At 42.4% G+C, this 26,315-nt stretch overlaps 1 protein-coding gene across 5 annotated transcripts in view; it reads left to right on the forward strand.

The window, feature by feature from the left end:
- DSCAM (DS cell adhesion molecule) overlaps positions 1-26,315 on the forward strand; it is a 312,819-nt gene that overhangs the window by 111,921 nt on the left and 174,583 nt on the right. For 4 of the 5 annotated variants that reach the window (XM_069945870.1, XM_069945869.1, XM_069945874.1 and 1 more), the window contains 3 exons: positions 6,156-6,302; positions 12,546-12,824; positions 17,129-17,404. In XM_069945870.1, the coding sequence (XP_069801971.1) occupies positions 6,156-6,302; positions 12,546-12,824; positions 17,129-17,404 (702 nt within the window). Of the gene's footprint in view, positions 1-6,155; positions 6,303-9,060; positions 9,107-12,545; positions 12,825-17,128; positions 17,405-26,315 lie in introns of those variants that run through there. The other variant, XM_069945873.1, reaches the window with a different exon arrangement.

Consider the following 26,315-nt stretch of genomic DNA (forward strand, 5'->3'; position numbering starts at 1 on the left):
CACTACTTTTGGGTGAGTGCCATACGTCTCGTTCTTTCTACAACTATTATGTAGACACTGTATGGCAGTATAATGTGATCATTATATAGCACTATTATTACCTGTTTATGATACTATTATGAAGACACTATATGGCAGTATAGCGTGATCATTATATAGCACTATTATTACCTGTTTACTCTATGGTACTATTATGTAGTATAACAGGATAAAATGTATTAACTGTATGGTACTAGAGCAAACAAATAATATATTCACAAGCCAAAAAGACAGAAATGGCTGGACATCGCACCCAGAGCTGACACGAAAGCTTATTCAGCTACATTTAAAACCAACATCAGAAGTTAGTATATAATTTGGCCAAACCATATTGCCAGCAAACAAATAATATTGTAATATATCCGGATCATAATATACTGCTATACAGCATTTACATATTAAGGCAATGTTCACACTGCGTACGAGTTAGGCCGCATTCCGCATGCCGCCGTACATGTGCGGCTGAAACTACGGGCATGGGAAAAATCGACATGCGGCCAGATGCGTACGAACCGCGAACATACGCCTGTAGTACAGTTATGCTTCCCTAGCTTGTTTCGAAGCGATCTGAAACAGGTCATTTACTTGGAAATCTTCGCCCAACCCAATAAAACACACAGAACCTTTTGGATCGAAAAATCAAGCTCAATTTGGCTGAAATAAGTACTTCGTACGGGACCGCATGGAAATCCACGGCCGTGAGTTTCAACATTTCCGTCCTCAAACAATGGTCTTGTTCATTTTTCACGGCGCCGCATACGATCCGGCCGTAAGCTCTTACGTAGTGTGCACTGTGCGGGCGTATATCGTATACTTTCAAGCGAACGCATCAACCTCAAAACTATGTGCGTATATTTGCGGTTCGCACTACGGCCGGAAACATACGCAGAGTGAACATAGCCTAATACCGTAAAATTAACAAATAATAACAATGAATGCTCTATAGTGATCTTTTTATCGTGAAGGGAAAATAATTCTATATCGTGATCACATTATATAAATTGACTGCAGAATAGGATTATATAGTAAACAGATAATGTTATCAGTATGTAGACAGTGTATAGTAGTATTATACAATTGCTGTATCACAATATTATTTACTGAACAGTTTGTTACTTTGATATACAATATGGGCATTGTATGATATTGTTAGCTGAATAGTACCGTTATGTAGGTATTGTACAACATTGTTATATGTTAACTGTGTGATACTATTATGTACATGAAAGTCAGAGTTGTAGTTTTGCACCTTGAGATCCACAGGATGGGGAACACTGAAGTAGACTCTGCATGGGGGTATAACATGTTGGCTAGTTAGCACTTTTATTTATTCACTGTATGGCACTCTTATTTATAATGCTATTTATAATAGCATTATAAATTATATGACTGTGTGGCAATATTATATGTTCGCTGTAACATACTGTATGTACTGTTTTTCAGTGGACTCCTTATGTTAGTAATTTTTCAACACAGTATGGAACTATTATTTACGCAGTATTATTGCAGAGAGGAGACAGTGTGTCATAAGTTTTGTTCACAGACTTTGATCCTATAGTATTTCTTGATACAGTGCCATCGCCCCGATCATTTGTATAGTGCCATTAGAGCGGCCATGTTTGGTTATCTGCACACAGTAATAATGATATCCTGTTGTCTAGACAAGCGACATGCAGTCATGTGTGAAGCGGATAATTTTCTAGAGCAGGCAGGGGTAAAATTACAATGATTGTGCATCACGCTTGCCCCTGCTTGACCTGTAATTACTGGCGAGCCTCTGTGCCCTGCAGGGTCTGCAGCCTGTGAAGGAATTGTGAGGGTGGCAGAATTCACTAGTACAAAAAACAAGCAGGTCACCCCCATCCTCCCTGAAGGAGACGAGACAGTCATGATGCGAGATAATGAACAATAAGGGCCGGAGTAGTGGCCCGTGCAACCAATCACAATGAATTATTTACAGCGCACCCTGTGTTTCTGTCAGAGCAATTTCTGGGGTTTTCAGCCGGAAGACACTGTTGCTATGGAAGAGCCCAAATGCATTATTATTGGGCCAGCGCCTACTACTACAAAAAAGACTAAGAGTTGTTCTTAGAATTATAGGATAACATGACAAATACTCATCTTCAATAATCTGCTGTGAAATATCTATACAAATTGTGGTTGTATCTGTTTTGATCAGGTTTGCCCTTCAGGATCCTGGAGAGGTTGGTAAGAATCCTCACATTGTGAGGATTCTTACCAACCTCTCCAGGATCCTGAAGGACAAACCTGATCTTAGCAATGTGATGTGGTGCTTGGTTTCTTCACCACTTTATGGCAGATTCCACATGTGTCCACATGTGTCCTTTCCAGTGGGAATAGATCATATGATAAACCACATTAGACATCCATGTCATGGAAAAAGTATAGATAATTTTTATGTGGAATCTGAAGATGGGTAGCCTGGAAAGGGTTGTGATGGTTGGTGTGGGGTTTATAAAGGCCCTGTGATGGTTGGTGTGGGGTTTATAAAGGCCCTGTGATGGTGTAGGGTTTATAAAGGCCCTGTGATGGTTGGTGTGGGGTTTATAAAGGCCCTGTGATGGTGTAGGGTTTATAAAGGCCCTGTGATGGTTGGTGTGGGGTTTATAAAGGCCCTGTGATGGTTGGTGTGGGGTTTATAAAGGCCCTGTGATGGTGTAGGGTTTATAAAGGCCCTGTGATGGTTGGTGTGGGGTTTATAAAGGCCCTGTGATGGTGTAGGGTTTATAAAGGCCCTGTGATGGTTGGTGTGGGGTTTATAAAGGCCCTGTGATGGTGTAGGGTTTATAAAGGCCCTGTGATGGTGTAGGGTTTATAAAGGCCCTGTGATGGTGTAGGGTTTATAAAGGCCCTGTGATGGTGTAGGGTTTATAAAGGCCCTGTGATGGTTGGTGTGGGGTTTATAAAGGCCCTGTGATGGTGTAGGGTTTATAAAGGCCCTGTGATGGTTGGTGTGGGGTTTATAAAGGCCCTGTGATGGTGTAGGGTTTATAAAGGCCCTGTGATGGTGTAGGGTTTATAAAGGCCCTGTGATGGTTGGTGTGGGGTTTATAAAGGCCCTGTGATGGTGTAGGGTTTATAAAGGCCCTGTGATGGTGTAGGGTTTATAAAGGCCCTGTGATGGTGTAGGGTTTATAAAGGCCCTGTGATGGTGTATGGTTTATAAAGGCCCTGTGATGGTGTAGGGTTTATAAAGGCCCTGTGATGGTGTATGGTTTATAAAGGCCCTGTGATGGTGTAGGGTTTATAAAGGCCCTGTGATGGTGTAGGGTTTATAAAGGCCTTGTGATGGTGTAGGGTTTACAGAGGCTCTTTGATGGTTGGTGTGGGGTTTATAAAGGCCCTGTGATGGTGTGGGGTTTATAAAGGCCCTGTGATGGTGTAGGGTTTATAAAGGCCCTGTGATGGTGTAGGGTTTATAAAGACCTTGTGATGGTGTAGGGTTTATAAAGGCCCTGTGATGGTGTAGGGTTTATAAAGGCCCTGTGATGGTGTAGGGTTTATAAAGGCCCTGTGATGGTGTGCGGTTTATAAAGGCCCTGTGATGGTGTAGGGTTTATAAAGGCCCTGTGATGGTGTAGGGTTTATAAAGGCCCTGTGATGGTGTAGGGTTTTTAAAGGCCCTGTGATGGTGTAGGGTTTATAAAGACCTTGTGATGGTGTAGGGTTTATAAAGGCCCTGTAATGGTGTAGGGTTTATAAAGGCCCTGTGATGGTGTAGGGTTTATAAAGGCCCTGTGATGGTTGGTGTGGGGTTTATAAAGGCCCTGTGATGGTGTGGGGTTTATAAAGGCCCTGTGATTGTGTGGGGTTTATAAAGGCCCTGTGATGGTGTGAGGTTTATAAAGGTCTTGTGATGGTGTAGGGTTTATAAAGACCTTGTGATGGTGTAGGGTTTATAAAGGCCCTGTGATGGTTGGTGTGGGGTTTATAAAGGCCCTGTGATGGTGTAGGGTTTATAAAGGCCCTGTGATGGTGTGCGGTTTATAAAGGTCTTGTGATGGTGTAGGGTTTATAAAGGCCCTGTGATGGTGTAGGGTTTATAAAGGCCCTGTGATGGTGTAGGGTTTTTAAAGGCCCTGTGATGGTGTAGGGTTTATAAAGACCTTGTGATGGTGTAGGGTTTATAAAGGCCCTGTAATGGTGTAGGGTTTATAAAGGCCCTGTGATGGTGTAGGGTTTATAAAGGCCCTGTGATGGTTGGTGTGGGGTTTATAAAGGCCCTGTGATGGTGTGGGGTTTATAAAGGCCCTGTGATTGTGTGGGGTTTATAAAGGCCCTGTGATGGTGTGAGGTTTATAAAGGTCTTGTGATGGTGTAGGGTTTATAAAGACCTTGTGATGGTGTAGGGTTTATAAAGGCCCTGTGATGGTTGGTGTGGGGTTTATAAAGGCCCTGTGATGGTGTGGGGTTTATAAAGGCCCTGTGATGGTGTGAGGTTTATAAAGGTCTTGTGATGGTATAGGGTTTATAAAGGTCCTATGAAAGGGCGGGACCTACAAAGATCTCATGATGTGGTGGGATTTATAAACATCCTGTAATGTGGTGGGATTTATGAAAGTCCCTTGAAGGGTTGATGTTTATAAAGGCCCTGTGATGGAAGGACCTATAAAGATCTTGTGATGTGGGATTCATAAAGGTCCTGTGATGTTGTGGAATTCATAAAGCTCCTGTGATGTGGTGAGACATAAAAAGATCTTGTGATGCGGTGGGACTTTAAGGGGTACTCCAGTGAAATTATACAGACAAAAAATTATACAGATTTGTAATTTACTTCCATTTAAAAATCTCCAGTCTTCCAGTACTTATCAGTTGCGGTATGGCCTGCAGGAATTGGCGTATTCTTTCCAGTCTGACACAGTGCTCTTTGCTGCCACCTATTTTCATATCAGGAACTGTCCAGAGCAGGAGAGGCTTTCTATGGGGATTTTCTTCTGCTCTGGACAGTTCCTGAACTGGAAATAGGTGGCAGCAGAGAGCACCGTGCCAGACTGAAAAGAATATACCACTTTCTGCAGGACATACAGCAGCTAATAAGTACTGGAAGACTTGATATATTAAATAGAAAATTTCAAATCTACAGTATATAATTTTTTCACACTGGTTTCTTTGAAAGAGGTTTACAAAGGTTTACAAAGAACCTATAGAACATATAAGGGTCACATAATTTTGGGATTGAAATGTTGATAAATTTCTCTAGATTGAAGGAGCTCATGGAGGTCTTCATCCGTGGCACCTTTTTGGTTCATAGCATAAGGATTTTCATTTTGGACTTGAGGTGTACATATAGAAGGGCATTATTTAAAAATGGGGTCTTCCTTCTGGTGTCAGGTCATCTTATAATATAAAAATCTTAAAATACAAGTGCCTGACTCTTATACTCGTACATGATGGAATGGGGGGAACTTGGCATGGCTTTCCCTGGGAGAGGGGCACATAGCAGATGAATTAGATCTCTTCAATAGAGATGAGTGCAACTCAAGCATGCTGAAGTCAGTCCGAACCCGAGCCTGCGGCATTTTAATACCGGTGGATGGAGAAGTTGGATGCAGTTCCAGGAGGTTCTGGAAAACATTAATACAGCCTATGGCCTATGGTTGTATCCATGTTTTCCAGGCAGCCGTAGGGCTGCATCCAACTTTTTCAGCCATATTCATATACAGACCGCTTGGATTCAGACAGACTTCAGCACAAGCTCATCTCTATTCTAATACAGTTTTCACATATCACAGTTTTTGTGCCAAAACCAGAAGTGGATCCAACAGGAAAAAGAAGTACAAGTCATCTTTTTAGGATTTCTATCCCATTTGAGCCCACTTCTGCCTTTGGCACAAAAACTGCAGTGGCAGTTTAACAACAACAAAAAAAAATGCCATGTGTGAAACCGGTATTATATACTTTCTATATTCCTTTGGTTGGAGGTTCATTTTGCTTTGGCTTCTCTCCGATCAGTGTCCTCTCTCGTGTCTTATATTTGTAGAAGGTTTTTGGCATCTATTATTTGTATGTTTTTTTTTGTATTCCTTTAATGTCTTGTGATTAGTTGAAGAATTTCCGTATTCATCTAATCGACTGTTTTTTTTTTGTCCTTGCAGGATCTAGATTTCTCATTACATCATCGGGAGCCTTGTATATAACAGATGTACAGAATGAAGATGGATTAAATAATTACCGGTGCACCACGCGGCACAAATACACCGGAGAAACACGCCAGAGTAACAGCGCCAGGCTGACTGTATTAGGTAAGTTATAGGGTAACATTTTCTGAGTGGAAAATATGGCTGTATTTTAATAATTACGGCTGTGAATAAAGATCATGATCATTATTTATGGGCAGAATTATCAAAATATGGCAGTATTTTTACCTTAAAAACATTGAGTGAACATACCTCTGTTCTTATGATTATCTCTGCAGCCCACCAGGGAGATGAAGTCCCATTGTGGTATATTCTCTGTCATCACTGTAGACCAAGATGCATAGGTTCTGATCACAAACCCCCAGAAAGAAATAAACCCAGAACTTGCAGAACCTGGAGCCCAATGAGGGATCTTACACAGTTACAATAAGCCAGTTCTTGCTTGGTTTAGACAGCCTTTTATAGGAATATATATATTTTTTTTTTTAAGAAAGAAGGGCAACCTATGTGGGAATCGCTCTCTAATAGCCAGAGTTTAAGGGGCTGTCCAGGATTGGAAAAACAGCTCTTCAGCTCTACTCAATTTCAACATTGTGTGAACAGATCCTTTCTGTGTTTTTAATCCACTCCTGGTTTTGGTTGCAATATGAGGACCACAATACTGACTGAAATATACGTAGTGTGAACCCAGCCTATAGGACCGTTGCCCTTGCCAGCGTATTAACCAATTCAATACCTGGGTGTTTGGAGAAGCGGTCTTGAGGTGTTCATAGAATCCATGATGGACACAGCAATTGCTGAAGTGGATAGTGTGTTATAGCGGTCTCTGATGGAGCAGCTACGTTCCAGCTTCCTGGTTCCTTCAATATTGTGGTGTCATGAAGTGCAGGCATGCTTTTAACATAGAATAGAAAAGTTCATTTCTGGCAGGGGTGGGCGGAGCATGATATAAAACCTATACTTGTCACTCCCCATTCCTTATATCTGGACCCCTGACCCCCTGACAGGACCCCCCCCGTTATGTTACAACTTGGCTGACGGATGCCCTACGTAGCCAGTCATGACATACCAAGATAAGGAAAAAAGTTGACGTCTAGCGGGCTCCAGGAGCCTGTTGATCTGGCACTGTAAGGCCTCGGGGATCGGTAGAATAGGTTCTTTATTATGTCCCCCCCACCTCCTGCCTGCAGTGTAAATATGAGTTTTTCCACACTTCTCCTTTAAACGTTTGCATCTGTCCACCCCAATTAAGGTTTCAAACTGCTGACACTGTTAGTTACTGTTAGGGCAAGGAGACACATGGTACCTTCCATATATCCGTCTGTACTTCCATAATGTAGAAAAATGCTTTTTATTCCCATGTGCAAATTTTTAAAATTGCTAAGGGCTATAATGCCTCCTCGCTCCTGCTCCCCTTCTTTGCTTGGGGCTTGGCTTGTATCTGACTGTCAATTATGCATGGATTGGGGTTGAGGAGACATTACAGTGCTCAGGAGTCTCAGAATCTTGCTCAAATGAGCTAATTGTTTACTAGCAATGGCACATGCACAAAATTTGTATGGTGAAAGGGAACATTATTCAACCTAGGGTTTTTTTCTTCAAATAATGCCCCCCTACATAGCAGATGGCCCCTGTGTAGTCCTCGATTTAGCATATGGCCATATATGCAGCTCCCCTAAGTTAGATTGCCCCATGATGACAACAAATGATGGAAAACAAAACAACTCACCTCCCACATGCTCCCCGGTTGCTGCAGCTCTGCCAGTGCACCCTGTCTTGTTCTGTCTTCCGGCACAGGTAACGTGTGTTACAGACACTGCCTGCGCCGGAAGTCCCAGCTGCCTGTCAGTACTCCATCAATTGCGAAGCGCTTACAGTTGGTCGGGATTCTTGGCGCAGTTTACACTACCTATGCTGGAAGACAGAAGAGGAGAGCATGCTCAGTAGCGCTGCAGCAACGGTAATAGGAGGTAAGTTTTGTCCCTCGCTTCCCTCATCATTTATTGTCATCATGGCGCCTACATTGCTTTGGGGCACAGGAGAGGATCCTTCAGTGGGCCATTTAAGATCATATGTGGGAGGCTTAAACAGCCATGGGCCCTCCAGGAGCATCGGGCTCCAGGGAGCCGTCATAACCACCCACATTATGATCTGTTTGATAGCAGGATGAGGCTAAAACGCTGTAGGTTTCCAAGAGCCAACAGCAGAATTTTAGGTCCACCAGGCGGCAGGCCGTCATGCTAATTCAGGTCAATCTTTGTGTAGAGTCCCAGTACAGGTGTGCCGGTACCTTTGTATTCCACCTTTTGCAGGTGTCACACTTTGAGAAGAAGGGTGCTATTTTGCACTTTCACCACTTGGTGTCTCACCCTCCACTTACACTTATTCTTTCTAGCACTTTCCCCATCAATAGGAGGTCCCCCCTATAAAGGATAGCTAGTTCCTGGTTGGGGGGGGGGAGGTGTAATAAGCAGTGCTAAACCCAGAGGTGGGGTGACTGTCACCTGGGAAAACCTTGTCTACACCAGGGATAACCATCAGATACCCAGGCATGACATCCCAGCAACAAGGGATTAGTCTGCAGTGGAGCCTGTGCCTGTAGGCCAAAGTATTCTATTGATTCTTGCTTGACCTACTTGGTGAACCTTGAGGGGTTAACCACACCCAGTTGTTCAACCCTGGGACTCATACTACCTGACTTGACACTCCGTGTCCTTTTCTTCTCAGTCCTAACTGTAAGTATGAGGTTCTTCAATCAGTCACACACAGAACAAGTTGCCCCTGGAAGAGTTCTGTACCACTAGGCAAGGCCCCAGGACAGCCCCTCAACCCTACTCTACTAAAGTAACACCTACTACCTACACTACAAGCAGCCAAGCCGAGTCTTCTGTGTTGTCCTTCAAGGAGATGTAATATTTTTGTGATTATCTTTTGCACATTTCGCTCTTTAAGCCTTATTGCACTGAAGATTCTCTAAAGGGGGTTATCCAGCTCTACAAAAACATGGCCACTTTCTTCCAGAGACAGCCCCACTCTTGTCTCCAGCTTGGGCGGGGTTTTGCTGCTCAGTCCCATTGAAATGAATGGAGCTTAATTGCAAACTGCACCTGAACTGGAGACAAGGGTTGGGTTGTCTCTGAAAGAAAGTGGCCATGTTTTTGTAGCACTGGATAATCCCTTTAAGTAAAGTGTTATCCTAAGTTAAGGGCTAGTGCTCATTTTGCCCGGCACCTGCACCTCCACCTCCACACCTGGTTCTACCTTTTCAAAGCCTAGTGCTAGTATAGATGGGGGTGGGCTTACCACTCTTGGCCACCGGGACAAGTGCCTAGTTGGTACACCCCAACACCTAGCCCGCTGCTAACAACAACTTGCAACCCCAGGTTACTGCATTTGTTTAGATTGCTCCCCTAGAGAGGACAGCAGGAAGCTAAAATTTAGGGCAAACAGAAAACTGATGCTCTGTACTAAAGAAAAAAGTTTTGGGAAAATACATGAGAACCTTTATGCTGTTCATTAGTTACAAATAAAAATCACGCTAGGAGCCACCCTTTAAGTCTGTTATGGATTCAGTGGCGCTCCTTAAGCAGCTGTTAGATATACAGCAATGGCAATCGTAAAGCCGGCTCATTAATATGCGGATACTAAGAGGATGAGCAAAGCTAAATTATTCATATTATTTATAGTGAATGTGGCTTGATTTCCTCACTCATAAATCTAAAATGGTTCTGAGAGTAATTGCGCAGGTGGTTAACCCCAATCCCCCAAGCAACAGTCACCTCATGTAACCCCCGCTATCTTCACAATATTCAGCAATAGTTCCATGACTCATTCCATTCTCTATACTAGAAAGAGTCTCCTGTGAACGGTAGATCATAAGCTGTCATGTATAGTGTGACGCTCACATCATTTGCGGAGTCACTGTGCACATTATAATCAGAAGAGTTTCTCAAGGGAAGGTTTTAAATAAAAAAAAATCCACTGCAACATGAGTCCATATGATCACCATACTGCTACTAAATAAAGACTATACACAGACCAATATGTCCCTATACAGTGGTAGATACCAACCGTATTCAGTCTGTATATGTACATCCAGGGACCAGTGATGACCGCCACAACAGTTTCTTCTACCCACAACTCATCTCTGCAGACCCTACATCTGCACTTTCACCTTTCCCCCAATCTACATTGACCCAAACAATAATAATAACCCCCTTGGTGTCACATGCAGTAAGGTGGGTAGGTACGTGGGTTATGGGGAAGTGGGTAGGTAGGTCTTCCCAAAAGGTAAGTAGATGAGAGAGCTTCCCACAGTATGCAGCTTCTCCAGTATACAGGTGTCAGGTAGTTTCACAAGTATTTACAGTGGGTTTCCGAGTAGTAATAATAATATTAATAATAATAATAATAATAATAATATTATCTGTATTGCGGCAACAGATTCCGCAGATAGGTAGTCTCCCAGTATAAAGGCCCCCAGTAGGTAGGTTAATGAGTATATAAGTCCCTAATAAGTAGATTTTCCAGTATATAAGCCCACAATAAGTAGGCTCTCCAGTATATAAGCCCACAATAGGTAGGTTCCCCAGTATATAAGCCCACAGTAGGTAGGTTCTTCAGTATATAAGCCCACAATAGGTAGGTTCCCAAGTATATAAGCCCACAATAGGTAGGTTCCCCAGTATATAAGCCCACAATAGGTAGGTTCCTCAGTATATAAGCCCACAGTAGGTAGGTTCCCCAGTATATAAGCCCACAGTAGGTAGGTTCCTCAGTATATAAGCCCACAATAGGTAGGTTCTCAAGTATGGAAGCCCACAATAGGTAGGTTCCCCAGTATATAAGCCCACAATAGGTATGTTCCCCAGTATATAAGCCCACAATAGTTAGGTTCCCCAGTATAGAAGCCCACAATAGGTTGGTTCCTCAGTATATAAGCCCACAATAGGTAGGTGTAGGTTCTCAAGTATGGAAGCCCACAATAGGTAGGTTCTTAAGTATGGAAGCCCACAATAGGTAGGTTCCCCAGTATATAAGCCCACAATATGTAGGTTCCTCAGTATATAAGCCCACAATAGTTAGGTTCCCCAGTATAGAAGCCCACAATAGGTTGGTTCCTCAGTATATAAGCCCACAATAGGTAGGTTCTCAAGTATGGAAGCCCACAATAGGTAGGTTCTCAAGTATGGAAGCCCACAATAGGTAGGTTCTTAAGTATGGAAGCCCACAATAGGTAGGTTCCCCAGTATATAAGCCCACAATATGTAGGTTCCCCAGTATATAAGCCCACAATAGTTAGGTTCCCCAGTATAGAAGCCCACAATAGGTTGGTTCCTCAGTATATAAGCCCACAATAGGTAGGTTTTCAAGTATGGAAGCCCACAATAGGTAGGTTCTCAAGTATGGAAGCCCATAATAGGTAGGTTCCCCAGTATATAAGCCCACAATAGTTAGGTTCCCCAGTATAGAAGCCCACAATAGGTTGGTTCCTCAGTATATAAGCCCACAATAGGTAGGTTCCTCAGTATATAAGCCCACAATAGGTAGGTTCTCAAGTATGGAAGCCCATAATAGGTAGGTTCCCCAGTATATAAGCCCACAATAGGTAGGTTCCCCAGTATATAAGCCCACAATAGGTAGGTTCCTCAGTATATAGGCTCACAATTGGTAGGTGCCGCAGTATATAGGCTCACAATTGGTAGGTTCCCCAAATCAACATGCTGGTTTCCCTTTCATACCCCACATACAGGAATAGGAGTTTTTGGGGGTTGCTGCCCCCTAGTCCTTCTTTTTGAGCCCTTCCCTTTTCATCATGGGTTTCATGCCCACCCCCTGGGCCCAGGGTCAGGTCAAGATTGTTTGAGACCCATAAGTAAAAGCCGGTCTTCATAAATGTCCCCCTTTATGTTGTTTGTGTGCCCAATAACAGTGTCTCATAGTACATGTCTAACAGGGATATTTACTAAAGCCATCAATATCAGATCCTACTAATCAGCTAATTATAGAGGCTGTGGCTCTCCAGCGCCATATAATTTGTACTGGCTGTGTGTGGTACTACATCTCTCTGCAGGTCAGTCCCAAGCTCCTCTGCAGTACCAAGTGCAGCCACTATAAAAAGTATGGGGCTGTACTTAAACCATAGAGAAGTTCATGCTTATACCAGATCCTGGCAATCCCTTCAATCAGGTGATTATTAGGATGTCGGGAGAAGGACCAATATAAATAGTGGACATCTTTGGGCAGTTGCCCTCCTTACAATCCTGTTCTGTCTCATCCTTCTCTATTAGAAAATACCTGTATTATTTTTTCAATCTTTTCATGGTTTTCTATCCTGTCTTCTTGCAGATCAAGTGAATTCATCTCCAACCATTATTGATAAGTTTGAGCACCTCACAGTCATGGCAGGACAGAGAGTGGAGCTTCCATGTAAAGCATCAGGCTACCCCATCCCAAGCATCCGCTGGCTGAAGGATAATGTCCAGCTAGAAATGGACAATAGATTCCGGAACACTGTGGTTGGTTTGCTCATCGAGAACACCCGACCGTCCGATTCTGGGACTTATGTATGTGAGGTGTGGAATGCCTATGGCAACGCTGAAGTGATAGGATCGCTCTCTGTAAAACGTAAGTAATGGGTTTCTATCTGGAATTTCCAAAGAACCTGCTGGTGGTGGTGGTGGTAGGGCTGCATTGATATACTTGACCCCCACCGGGGTGCATAAAGAGGGGACCTATATACTTTTATGTTCTTTACACAATCATTGGCCGTGCATCTCTATTATACGTAGCGATGCGCGGCTAGCGGCTAAAGATTTTAGGTCGGGACTAAAAGACACAACACATTTTCATCGGCTAACCATTGTCTTTATTACCAGAAGCGATAATCTGCTGAGTTGGCCTGTGTTATAGGGCTCTAACACAGAGAAACAGTTCATGAGCTGCACTACCAGACACAGCCATATGTGTATGAAGATACATTCAAGGGACCTGAAAATTCCAGGAACAGTTGGAGCAACATTTATGTGCTCCTCAGGAGCAGTCCTGGGGATCAGACCCCCACCAATCACACATACAGGGGTCTTAAATTTTAAATTCTTGTTTTTTTTTTAAAGAGGTTATCCAAGCTTAGAAAAACATGTCCACCTTCTTTCAGAAACAGCACCTCTCCTGTTCTCAGTCTGGATGAAGTATTGGCAGTTTAGTTTCAATAATGTTAATAGAAATTAATTGTTACACTACACACAATCTAAGGCCAGGTTTGGCCACTACACGGCTAGAGCTTATTCCTACATTCTGTCCAACACTGAACCTATGAACAGGTAAGCGCTGTAGCAGACTTTATCCCTGCTGTAGCAGACTCTATCTGGTGTCAGAAAGTGCCAGAGATTTGTAATTTACTTCTAATAAAAAATCTCCAGTCCTCCAATATTTATATGTCCTGCAGGAAATGGTGTATTCTTTCCAGTCTGACACAGGGCTCTCTGCTGCCACCCTGTTCGTGACAGGAACTGTTGAGAGCAGTAACAAATCCCCATAGAAAGACACTTCTGCTCTCCAGACTCTGATTCCTCTCTTTTTTTCTTTTACTATTTCCCTGCTCTCCAGACTGAAAAGAATACACCACTTCATGCCGGACATACAGCAGCTGATAAGTACCGTAGATAACAAATCCCAGTTGATTTAAATTATTTAATTTTTTTTTTTTTTTGCTTGAGTATCCCTTTAATGATACAACTACTTCCGTCCCTATTCACTGGGTATTCACTGTGCAGTAGAGGTGCCGAACAGTTGATCACTTAGAGCATCAGGTGCAGTAGCAGATTATAATAGGTCCTTTTCGGGCGGTAGCCCGGGGCCCATGCCCATCCAAAAAGACTTATACTTTCAGCGGTGTATTGTCCCCGGTTACAGTTCTGCCATGATTTGCAAAAAATTGCTGCTTTTTACAGCAATTTTGCACAAATCAGGGCATCGTGACATCATCTATACTGTACTATGAACACCAGGCTAGTGCTGCCATTGTTACAGTGGGGTTGGGGGGCCCAAGCTTGGTCAACAGCCCGGGGCCTATGGTAAAGTTAATCCGCCCCTGGTCAGGTGTCAGTACCCTGCCAATCAATGTCTTTTTTTTACCTATATTGTACAAAAGCCAACAATCTGTTTTTTTTTCCCTGGACAAAAAACATTATTATTATTACTGTATGAGTGCTTGTTTTTTGCGGGATGAGTTCAATTATACAGATTATATTACAATATCCTCAGGTTGTGTGCTGTATTACAACTCTAATTCAGCTCTAATTACCTCAGTGGCACTGAGCTGCAACACTACACACAAACTGAAGACAAGAGCGGCGCTGTTTCTGGATGAAAGAACAGAGAAAGCAGATGTAAGCTATAGTTCACAACCTGTAGCTGCCATGTATGAAGCAGGCTTGGAGGGAAGGGAATAAGAAGAACAGAATCCGTTACCATTAATACCAATAAAAACACAAAATAGCAGATTTTTTCTTTTGTACTAGGAAGAGTCAAAAATAATTAAAAAGATAATGACCATAGGTTATGAAGATTCTAGGTCATTGTATATGCATTTTGTGGAGCCAAGGTTTATTAAGGTGGAGCGACAGTCACATCAAAGCCAAGTAATATGAACATAAAAAAAAACTATTATTACTGAAGCTCGATTGTTCTGCATTTGAGCACATGACCAATGTGACTGACGGCCTAAGTAGTACTTAAAAGGAAAATAAAAGGAGGCAGCCAGCGGGGTAGTGCCATCTGCTGAAGAGCGATAATCATGTACAGATGTGTTTTCAATTATACAAATTGAGTGACATTACCAGATGCAATAAACCCAACTGGATCTGCAAAGGCTTCTGTGCATCAGATGTAAACAGAGAGTCACACTTAAAGGGACATCACACATTTTTTTATTCAAAGCCTCAAAGATAAACCCAATAGGTTATATCTGGTTATATTCTAGGGGCAGTACTATAGTAGTTATATTCTTGTTTATAGGAGCAGTACTATAGTAGTTATATTCTTGTATATAGGAGCAGTTTTATAGTAGTTATATTCTTGTTTATAGGAACAGTATTATAGTAGTTATATTCTTGTATATAGGAGCAGTATTATAGTAGTTATATTCTTGTATATAAGAGCAGTATTATAAGAGTTATATTCTTGTATATAGGGAGCAGTATTATAGTAGTTATATTCTTGTATATAGGAGGCAGTATTATAGTAGTTATATTCTTGTATATAGGGAGCAGTATTATAGTAGTTATATTCTTGTATATAGGGGGCAGTATTATAGTAGTTATATTCTTGTATATAGGGAGCAGTATTATAGTAGTTATATTGCTGTATATAGGAGCAGTATTATAGTAGTTATATTCTTGTATATAGAGAGCAGTACTATAGTAGTTATATTCCTGTATATAGGAGGCAGTATTATTGTAGTTATATTCTTGTATATAGGAGCAGTATTATAGTAGTTATATTCTTGTATATAGGAGCAGTATTATAGTAGTTATATTCTTGTATATAGGAGCAGCATTATAATAGTTATATGTGTGGAGCGAGAGACCTCAGCACAACCAGGTAGTGGACTAGCCAGACCTTGATTAGTATGGAGTGCAGGTACAGGTGGAGGGGGCTATCTCCAAGGAATAAACAGCTATGCGGGTGGTGCACGGGCAGGAGCGAAGCAGTTCAAACAATGCGTGTAGGTAGATAAAAAGTCCAGCACTCACCGGTATCAGAGGTATAACAGCTTGTGTCTTTATTCCATCTTGCGATGTTAGCAGGGAGGGAGAGGGTGCGCGGCGTGACTCAGATGGCGACGGCCGTCGCCATCTGAGTCACGCCGCGCACCCTCTCCCTCCCTGCTAACATCGCAAGATGGAATAAAGACACAAGCTGTTATACCTCTGATACCGGTGAGTGCTGGACTTTTTATCTACCTACACGCATTATAATAGTTATATTCTTGTATATAGGGAGCAGTATTATAGTAGTTATATTCTTGTATATAGGAGGCAGTATTATAGTAGTTATATTCTTGTATATAGGGAGCAGTATTATAGTAGTTATATTCTTGTATATAGGGGGCAGTATTATAGTAGTTATATTCTTGTATATAGGGAGCAGTATTATAGTAGTTATATTGCTGTATATAGGAGCAGGATTATAGTAGTTATATTCTTGTATATAGGAGCAGGATTATAGTAGTTATATTCTTGTATATAGGAGCAGTATTATAGTAGTTATGACACGACATGGAGAGAAAGGAATGGCTGCACATCCCATCTATGGCTGATACTAATGCCGCTAGGCCTATTTTAAAATTCAACACCAGGGTGTCTGTATATAATTTGATCAAACCATAATAGCCCCGTGTACCACGTGCAGGTCCCCTGGTTCACACGGGTCCGTGCGCTAACTCCTCACCGTGTCGGCCAGTGACTGCCAACCCCGCAAAGCGTGCCCATGCAGGGAAGGGGGGCCATGGAATTATAGTAGTTATATTCTTGTATATAGGAGCAGTATTATAGTAGTTATATTCTTGTACATAGGAGGCAGTATTATAGTAAATATATTCTTGTATATAGGAGCAGTATTATAGTAGTTATATTCTTGTATATAGGAGTAGTATTATAGCAGTTATATTCTTGTATATAGCAGCAGTATTATAGTAGTTATATTCTTGTATATAGGAGCAGTATTATAGTAGTTATATTCTTGTATATAGGGGGCAGTATTATAGTAGTTATATTCTTGTATATAGGGGGGCAGTATTATAGTAGTTATATTCTTGTATATAGGAGCAGTATTATAGTAGTTATATTCTTGTATAAAAATAAAACCTCTTGTATAACCTTTTTGATCACACAATTATGTCATTTATATTTTTATTTTTATTTATGCAGAACCCCTTAAGGCGACAATCAGCCCTCGGAAAGTGAAGACAAGTGTTGGAAGCCAAGTGACGTTATCGTGTAGTATTTTGGGGACAGATGATCCTGAGATCACCTGGTATAGGAATGGTGACATCATCACTCCTGGGAATAACGTTAGAATCACAGGTCTCAATCGTGAAACACTCATCATGGATGCAGTGGCGAAAAGTGACAATGGTGCTTACCAGTGCTTTGTACGCAAGGACCGGATGTCAGCCCAGGATTATGCCATGGTTGTTCTGGAAGGTGTGTTATTATTCTATGATATATGTTGGATAAATGAAATACTAAGTGGTCAGGCCCTGCCTCTGACTCTTATGGGATCATATACAACCGTCTCTCCTATTCTGCTTTTGAACTAATAGTATGTAAATGCTGCATGAAAATGGCTGATGTCAAGTCTTGCCAAGGAGTGGACCTTTTGGCTATAGAGTCACAGTAGATTACCCATCATACTTATAGTGCAAGTTTAACCAGATGACTTTGCTGAACTGTGTAGTCACTGTGTGCGGCAAAGCAGTCTGGGTTGCCCGCGGGTAGCTCTGGCAGTGTTGTGGCTGTTAGGCTAGGTTCACACTGCGTTTGTGCAATCCGTTTTTTTCATCCGTTTTTTTTTTTGCCTAAGGTGGGTGTAGAGACACTTGGGCACTTGTCAGGGTAGCCTGGAGTGGCATTGGTACCCACCCCCAGTCAGACAGGCACTGCTTCCATAGGTTTGGATAACCCATGTGCAACCTGGTGTGTAGATGCAAAATGATTGACAGAGTCCAGTAGCTTAACCAGAATAACGTCTATTTACTGAGGTACTTTTTAGTGCAATACAAAATAAGGTTTTCGTAACTGCAGGTGCAGGTGAGAGGTAGAAGCTGAAACAACAGAAGTGAGAGTAGAGAAGCGTCTTGAGGGCCCTTTCCAGTGTAGCTTTGTACTCTGCTGGGATAGTGTAGTGAAGAGAAGAATAAGAAGAAACTTGCACTCATGTACTTGACTGCCTAATGCCCTACAGTTTTGGGATACCCGTCCTTTAAAGGGGAACTCCGGATAAGAAAAACTTGTTTTCTATTAAAAGTACAATAAAAGTTATATACTGTATGTGTCTCTACAATGTATTACCATATCTGTACGGTTCTGCCACACTGGTAGTTGATAGAAATCCAGGAAGTGAAAAAAATGGCCTCTGTGTGGATGCACATTGTCTTCTGCTCCCACTGCTCTCCCACTTTATGAAACAAATCTTCCATGCCTCTGTCTCACATTGTGTGTGTTTGCTGAGCACAGGCTGATGATGCAGAGAGGGGGCAGGGCGTGATTCACCATCTCAGACTGGCCAGAAGCAGGTGTTTCAGCTTCGCTGATTGTGCAAAAGTCTACAGAGAAATTAGGGCTATGTTCACACATGTTGGAGTGTAATTGCAGTACCTGCAGCATCTGCACAAAAATGATGCAGTAACACAATTAGATAATGCTAAACAGCAGAGAGGATAAGAGACGGCACTGCCAATCCCACCTGCACAAAAAACAAGGCATAAACAGTATATCCCATGTAAGATAATATTGGATAAAGTCCTTTCTGTGGGAACCAACTTCAAAGATAAAAGATGCTTGATCATAATATGTGCGTGAAGATGAAAAAAAAAATTTAAAAAGTTCTTTGCTTTATTCCAATATCAGCATTACAGGTAGAGAATACAGCGTGCTGTGCGGGTGGGACCACAATGAAATGATAAAGTACTGCAAATAATTCAGTAACACAATGAAACTGCAATGTGTGAACACAGCCTAGATGTTCTGCAACAGCTTTGGGCGGGGAATAGGCAGGGTGGAGGACTGTGATGGAACAGCTGAGGGAAAGCATTGCATTCTGGAACCTGTAGTATTGAGTACATCTGCTCAACCAGGAAATACAGAAACACAAAACAGAACAAAACCCCCCAAAACAAATGGATTTTTGGTAGTTTCAAAACTGGGATAGATAGGTAAGTATTGTCATATGCTTCTGCAGAAGTTTCATTTTTTTTTTTTTACCTCTACCCGGAGTTCCCCTTTAAGAGTAATACTAGGTCCCAGGACCATAGGCTGGGTTGAGCAGACTTCCCGAAACCTGTCAGAAGAGCCATGCATTACAGCAAGATACGTAGGCAAGTGCAGCTTTGCCCTGCTGAGGTCAGTATAATACTCAGATTTACTGCTCTGTATCTTGTAGAATGTATCCCTGGCATGGACAAGGTGATCCACAGAGGATGTCCTCTCCTCCTAAAGCGTCTAGCACTGATTGCTAGCTGACCTTGCATAAGAAATAAAGTTAAGTCTCTTGGTCCCTGACAAGGGTCTTTGCCTAAGCCAGGCCCTAACTTCACTGCAGCAGGAAGTGTGTCTGTGTTTCACCAGGAACTAACCTTCTTTTATTGTAGCAAACTAAGTCTCCCAGTGATTGGTGGGGTTGTGTGTGCAAAAGGAAGAAAGAAAGAAAGAGATAGGATAGAAAAGGGAGGGAAAACTAGCCTGCACCTGTGGTTGGACATAAGAATAACATGTGACAAGAACAGTTAACCCAGTACATTCCTTCAGCTGTGCTTAACATAAGGCACACAAAAACACAGTAGTGACACCTAGTGGGGAAGACACAGAATTTACTCTGACTATATCCCACTGTGAGAAACTGATACAAGTTATGCTGCGTTTACACGGAGCGATAATTCGCCCAATCGATCGTTTACTGATCCTGAGTTACATCCTGTATTCTCACTTTTTACAGCCGTCTTATAGCATGCCTTGTCAGGTGATAGCCTGCACAGAGCTTGGTCTCTTTGGGTCCATTCACACATACCATATTGCAGTGGATCTGAAGCTGCATGTTTTGCTGTGAAATCAACTGCAATACTGATTTCTATTAAAGTTGCTAATCTTCCACGCTCCCCCAGTGCTGTCATACACTCTACAGTATGTGTGAATGGACTCTTAAAGGGGTATTGTCATCTCATCTGACATAGTTATTAGGACTCAAATCAAATGAAATGGTTTTGCAAATACAATCATTCAGATTTTTCTCCTTCTCTTCTTGATATGCTGCACTTTGACCCCATTGTTGACAGCTTGTTGCCTAGGTTAGCAACTACAGCTCTGCTCCAAAAGCAGTGATCTGGCTGCTGTATATATAGGGATAATGTAGATGTGTACAGATATATTGTATGTATGCATACCTCCCAACTTTGGCTGAGAGGAAAGAGGGACATGGACACGCCCCTAACCCCACCGAAAGACACACCCCTAATCCCCAAGACACGCCCCTAAATCAGTAATAAACGCAATGTTTTGGTGAGTCGATCGCCATTTTCAAAAATGGTGATTGGTGATGGTGATTGACTCGCCGAAACGTCACGTTTGTGACTGTTTGCTGTGCTGCACTATTTGTTATTGCTTTGCACGTTGATGGAATAAACACTTCTTTTGCAACATAGAAGTTGGAGTGCCGTGAAGTATCCGTATGGTATAGACATCTATCTCTGGTCAAGATTTAATTTGCTGGCACCAACATCATGGCTTGTGCTGCTGACATTTGTTATCTATCTATCTATCTATCTATCAGGGGCGGATAAACTTTACCATAGGCCCCGGGCTGTTCACCAAGCCTGGCCCCCCCCCCCACCCCACTGTAACTATGGCAGCATTAGCCTGGTGTTCATAGTACAGGACAGATAATGTCATGATGTCCTGATTTGTGCAAAATTGCCATAAAAAAAACTGTGATTTTTGCAAATGATGGCGGAAGTGTAGCCAGGAGACAGTACAACATTGAAAGTATAAGTCTTTTTGGGTGGTCATGGGCCCCGGGCTGACGCCCGAAACGCCCCTATTATAATCCACTACTGCTATCTATCTCCTATCTATCTATCTCCTATCTATCTATCTATCTATCTATACCCTATCTATCTATCTATCTATCTATCTATCTATCTACAGTACCTATCATCTATCTATCTATCTATCTCCTATCTATCTATCTATACCCTATCTATCTATCTATCTATCTATCTACAGTACCTATCACCTATCTATCTATCTATCTATCTATCTATCTATCTATCTATCTATCTACCTATCTATCTATCTACAGTATCTATCTATCTATCTCCTATCTCCTATCTATTATCTATCTATCTATCTTTCTCTTATCTATCTATCTATCTACAGTACCTATCACCCATCTATCGATCTATCATCTATCTATCTCCTATCTATCTATCTATCTATCTATCTATCTATCTATCTATCTATCTATCTATCTATCTCCTAGATAGATAGATAGATAGATAGATAGGAGATAGATAGATAGATAGATAGATAGATAGATAGGAGATAGATAGATAGGAGATAGATAGATAGGAGATAGATAGATAGAAAGGAGATAGATAGATAGATAGGAGATAGATAGGAGATAGATAGGAGATAGATAGATAGATAGATAGATAGATAGGAGATAGATAGGTGGGATAGAGAGAGAGAGGGAGAGAGAGCAGCAGGTTCAGGGGGACAAGCACAGGGGGCACTGAGTGCAGGGGAAGGAGGGGGGATAAGCACCATGTACAGCTGAGGGACACCTGACAGAACCCCCAGACACCCCCTCCCCAGAGCACTCACCACTGCTCTTCTCTCCCTGGTGATGCAGGTCATGTGCTCTGCCCCCTTCCTGGACCCCGGCAGCCTCCTCCTCCGGCACCAGCTCTCACTGCCAGGTATTGATACTGTATAGGGGGCGCACCACAGAGCTGTGATAATCCGGCCCTGGCAGGAGCTATGGGGGAGAGAGCGGCCTCTTGTGGCCGGAGGCAGAATGACGCCTTCGGCCACAAGAGTCTTTGCAGAGCAGGGAGCCGATGTCTCCTGCTCTGCCAGTGTAAGTGAGGTGCGGGGGGCGGCGGGACACATGGGGGCTGTACCGGGACGGAGGGACATGACCCCAAAATCGGGACTGTCCCTCCAGATCCGGGACAGTTGGGAGGTATGTGTATGTGTATATATATGTGTGTGTGTGTGTATAATAGCCACACCACTGCTTTTAGAGTAGGGTGGTGTAAACAAAACAATAAACTGTTAACAATTGGATGAAAAAGCAGGATATCACGAGAATGAGGCAAGTTTGGTATGTGAATGTATTTGCAACAATATTTAATTTGTTGAGTTCTACAAGTATAACTAGTTTAAATAGAAACATCCCTTTAATTTCTGTGTCTTTTATACTACATAGGAATCACTGTCTTCAGTTGGATCTGATAACATGCTTGCTGACAGTCTCCAATAGCAGCCAGCAGACCTTTCAGAACTTGAGAATATTACAGGATGTCTCAGTCACAAATGCACAATTGTGTAATTCCAGTTACTGTTCTATTTTACAACAGTGTGTTATTCCCAAAGCAACAAGGTTACATCATACAACCATCTCTCAGGATGAGATCTCTCCAAGGACAAGTAAACATTCTGCAATATAATAGCATAATAACAGTTATCCCTCCAATGTGTCTGGATAATTCTTATGGATAGAGGACAATTCCCCAATAATATAATTCTTAAGGTCCTATCAGACGTCCCAATCATAAACTGTAAACAAGCGCTGATCTGCTAGATCGGTGCTTCTTTACTGAGCTATTACACAGCCCAACTATCGGGCAGCAAGGGCTGTGTATCTATATTGTTAGCAATGTCTGTGCAGCCCTTGCCTCTAGTTTAAAATAATAAGTATATAAGTATTATTTTACCTTACCACGTTCTGCGGTGTCTTCAGAGGCCGTGGACACTCAGCCGATCAGCTGGTTGTGGGAAGGCCCGAGGACACCAGGGAACGTGATAGGGTGAATTAATACTTTATTATTTCATACTACAGTCATCAGCCATCGCCCGCGCCTCGCTATTACACGTAGCAATGCGCACCCGATGTCCATGATTTTAGGTCTGGACCTAAAGAAACGATCAGCCGATGATCGTTTCATTGATCATTCTCTGTATTTTTTTTTTCAAGATAGGATAGATAGATAGATAGATAGATAGATAGATAGATAGAGACAGCAACAGTCCGTAGCACTCCAACATATGGTAAAAAGTGATTTATTCCATCAAACAGGTGCAAATACAAATAGCTAAGTTTCAACTCACTCCCAGAGTCATTCTATTCTAGCTATTTGTATTATTATAATATTTGAGACTTTGGTCCCAGCTCTCTTAGGGCCATCGACCAACTCCTCCCATGTAGTTCTGAGCTGATTCCTGACCTTTTTCAGAATCATTCTTAGGCAAAGCAAGATCTTGCATGGCGGCTTGCTTGTTGTTCTGTAGCCCATCACAACCTTGTGCAGGTCTACAATTTTTTCCCTGGTGTCCTTAGACAGCTCTTTGGTCTTTTCCATGATGGATAGTTTAGAGTGTGAGTGATTGAGTGTGCGGACAGGTGTGTTTATACAGGTAATAAGTTTAAACAGCTGCAAATAATACAGGTAACTGATGCAAAGTAGGAGTAGCTTCTTAAAAAAAAAGGTCTCTAAGGTTACAAACCCACACACCGTATACGCAGCAGATACGCAACAAATACGCAGCAGATTTGATGGTTTAGATTTGATGCTGTGTTCAGTTATTTAGATCTAATCTGCTGCGTATTTGTTGCGTATTTGCTGCGTGTCGCAGCAGTAAATACGGTGCATATACGGTGTGTGGGTTTATACCCTTAGGGTACAAACACACACAGCAGATACGCAGCAGATACGCAGCAGATTTGATTTTGTGTTCAGTTATTTAGATCTAATCTGCTGCGTATCTGCTGCGTATCTGCTGCGTATCGCAGCAGTAAATACGCAGCGTAAAAGCCGTGTGTGTTTGTACCCTTAGAGACAGAATTCTTGCTGCTTGGATGGTGATCAAATACTTATTCACTGTAATAAAATGAAAAATAATTATTTAAAAATTACACAATGTGATTATCTGGATTTCCTTTTAAAGATTCTGTCTCTTAACAGGTGAAGTGTTTCTACGATATAAATTACACATCTCTCTATTCTGTCTATTAGCTCCTCCTTAGATGACACCTGTGGCCCCACTATAATGTAGATTTACTCCCTGGGGGCCCCAATCTGCAGTGCACAGCATTTATGTGAGAAAAATCAGGTGACTGTTCTGTAGAAGGCGGCGGCTGCACTATTCCTGTTGCTTGTGTTTATTCGTGGTTATTGCTATCTATGGGGATGTCACTGTGTTTTTTTTCTGGAATTCCCTTTTGCAGGGCACTTGACAATTAAAGATAATAACCCATAGACAGAGGCACCAGCTGAGGCTGTTATTGTCTCTGTAATCACTGATCAGCCGCATGTCTTTCCCCTGATCTCATCTGCAGGGGACAGCTATCCATCTAGGATTAATATGGCTGCCTGACTCATTAGCTGCAAATGACTTCTCCAGAAAACTCTACAATTATGGTTTGTGTTAATAGAGCTTGTTCACACAATATGGAGTATATGGTCAGAGTCCGGAAAGTCAGACCTGTGTAGACTGTCAACAGGGGCACTGGGCCTGGCACTGTCATGATGGGCACCATGGTTATTGCTGTAATGGGTGGCAATGTTGCAGGGGCTGGCTGGCAAATTTTAGCCTGGGGGGCAAAGCCACAGCCATGGCCCAGAAATTGTGGCAAATCACTAGGGTACATTTGCATATACCTAATCTGCTCTGGATTTGATGTTGCGTATTTTATGTATTTAAAATGATTAAACTGGCTGCATCAAATCTGCAATGTATTCAGTAAGTGTGAACAGATCATTAAAAAGAATCTGTGAGGCCCCTCTGTGTAGCACACCCCAATGTAGAGAAGGCCCCTGTGTGGAGCATTCACCCTATATACAGTTGCGCTCAAAAGTTTATATACTCTGGCAGAATTTTTGCTTTCTTGTTCTTTTAGCAGAGAATATAAATGATAACACAAGAACTATTTTTCCGATCCTGGTTAGTGGTTGGGTGAAGCCATTTATTGTCAAAATACTGTGATTTCTGTTTTTAAATCATAATGACACAGGAAGCAACAAACTCTGCAAGCTAAGTGCTTTTATATTGTATTGTGAGCGAGTTTTGGAGCGTGCGAGTTTTTGATCTAAAGTGTGTTTTTGTCTCAAGTGTGGGACTTTAATATTCTGGGACTTTAGATTTGAGGAGTTTTAGAGGAAAACAAATTGTTTATTTACTTTTGAACACATTGTTTGCTTTTGTTGCTTGTTTGTTTTTTCTTTCTTTATACATAATATCCCCATTTAAATGAGCGCCATGTTTGACAATGCGGCCCAATGTACATCTTGTGCGATGTATGCAATCCTTGATCAACCGATCGAGGGTGCATACCATTGTGGGAGATGTGTGCATGTTGCTGGTTTGGAAGCCCAGATCCTGGATCTAAATGAGCGGCTGCAACGATTGAGATGCATTAGCAAACTGGAAAGGGGTCTGGTGCTCACTGAGCAAGCACTCCAAGGGGTAGATGGGGGAGAGTGTGATAGCATGGAGGTACAGGAGGAAGAGGCAGCTAGTTGGGTCACAGTTAGAAAAAGGGGTAGAGGGAAGAGTGTGAGGGAGGCCAGTCCTGATCTGGCACACCCCAACAAGTTTGCCAAATTGGCGGATGAGGGGGATGTTGATTCAGGGGTGGCATTGCTGCAGCAGGACACTGCCTCTGAAAGCCAGGGGGGTGTCTGCTCCAGTAAGGTGGGAAACAGGAGTTCAGGGCAGGCCAGGCAGGTACTGGTAGTGGGGGACTCAATTATTAGGGGGACAGACAGGGCAATCTGTCACAAAGACCGGGATCGTCGAACAGTGTGTTGCCTTCCTGGCGCTCGAGTTCGTCACATCGCGGATCGGGCTGACAGATTACTGGGAGGGGCTGGCGATGACCCAGCAGTCATGGTGCACATTGGCACCAATGATAAAGTTAGAGGTAGGTGGCGGGTCCTTAAAAACGATTTCAGGGACTTAGGCAGGAAGCTAAAAACTAGGACCTCCAAGGTGATATTCTCTGAAATATTACCTGTACCACGAGCCACACCTGAGAGACAGCGGGAGATTAGGGAGGTAAATAAGTGGCTCAAGAGCTGGTGTAGGATAGAGGGGTTTGGGTTCATGGAGAACTGGGCCG

This window comes from Dendropsophus ebraccatus, chromosome 11 (genome assembly GCF_027789765.1).
Source record: "Dendropsophus ebraccatus isolate aDenEbr1 chromosome 11, aDenEbr1.pat, whole genome shotgun sequence".
Lineage (NCBI taxonomy): Eukaryota > Metazoa > Chordata > Amphibia > Anura > Hylidae > Dendropsophus > Dendropsophus ebraccatus.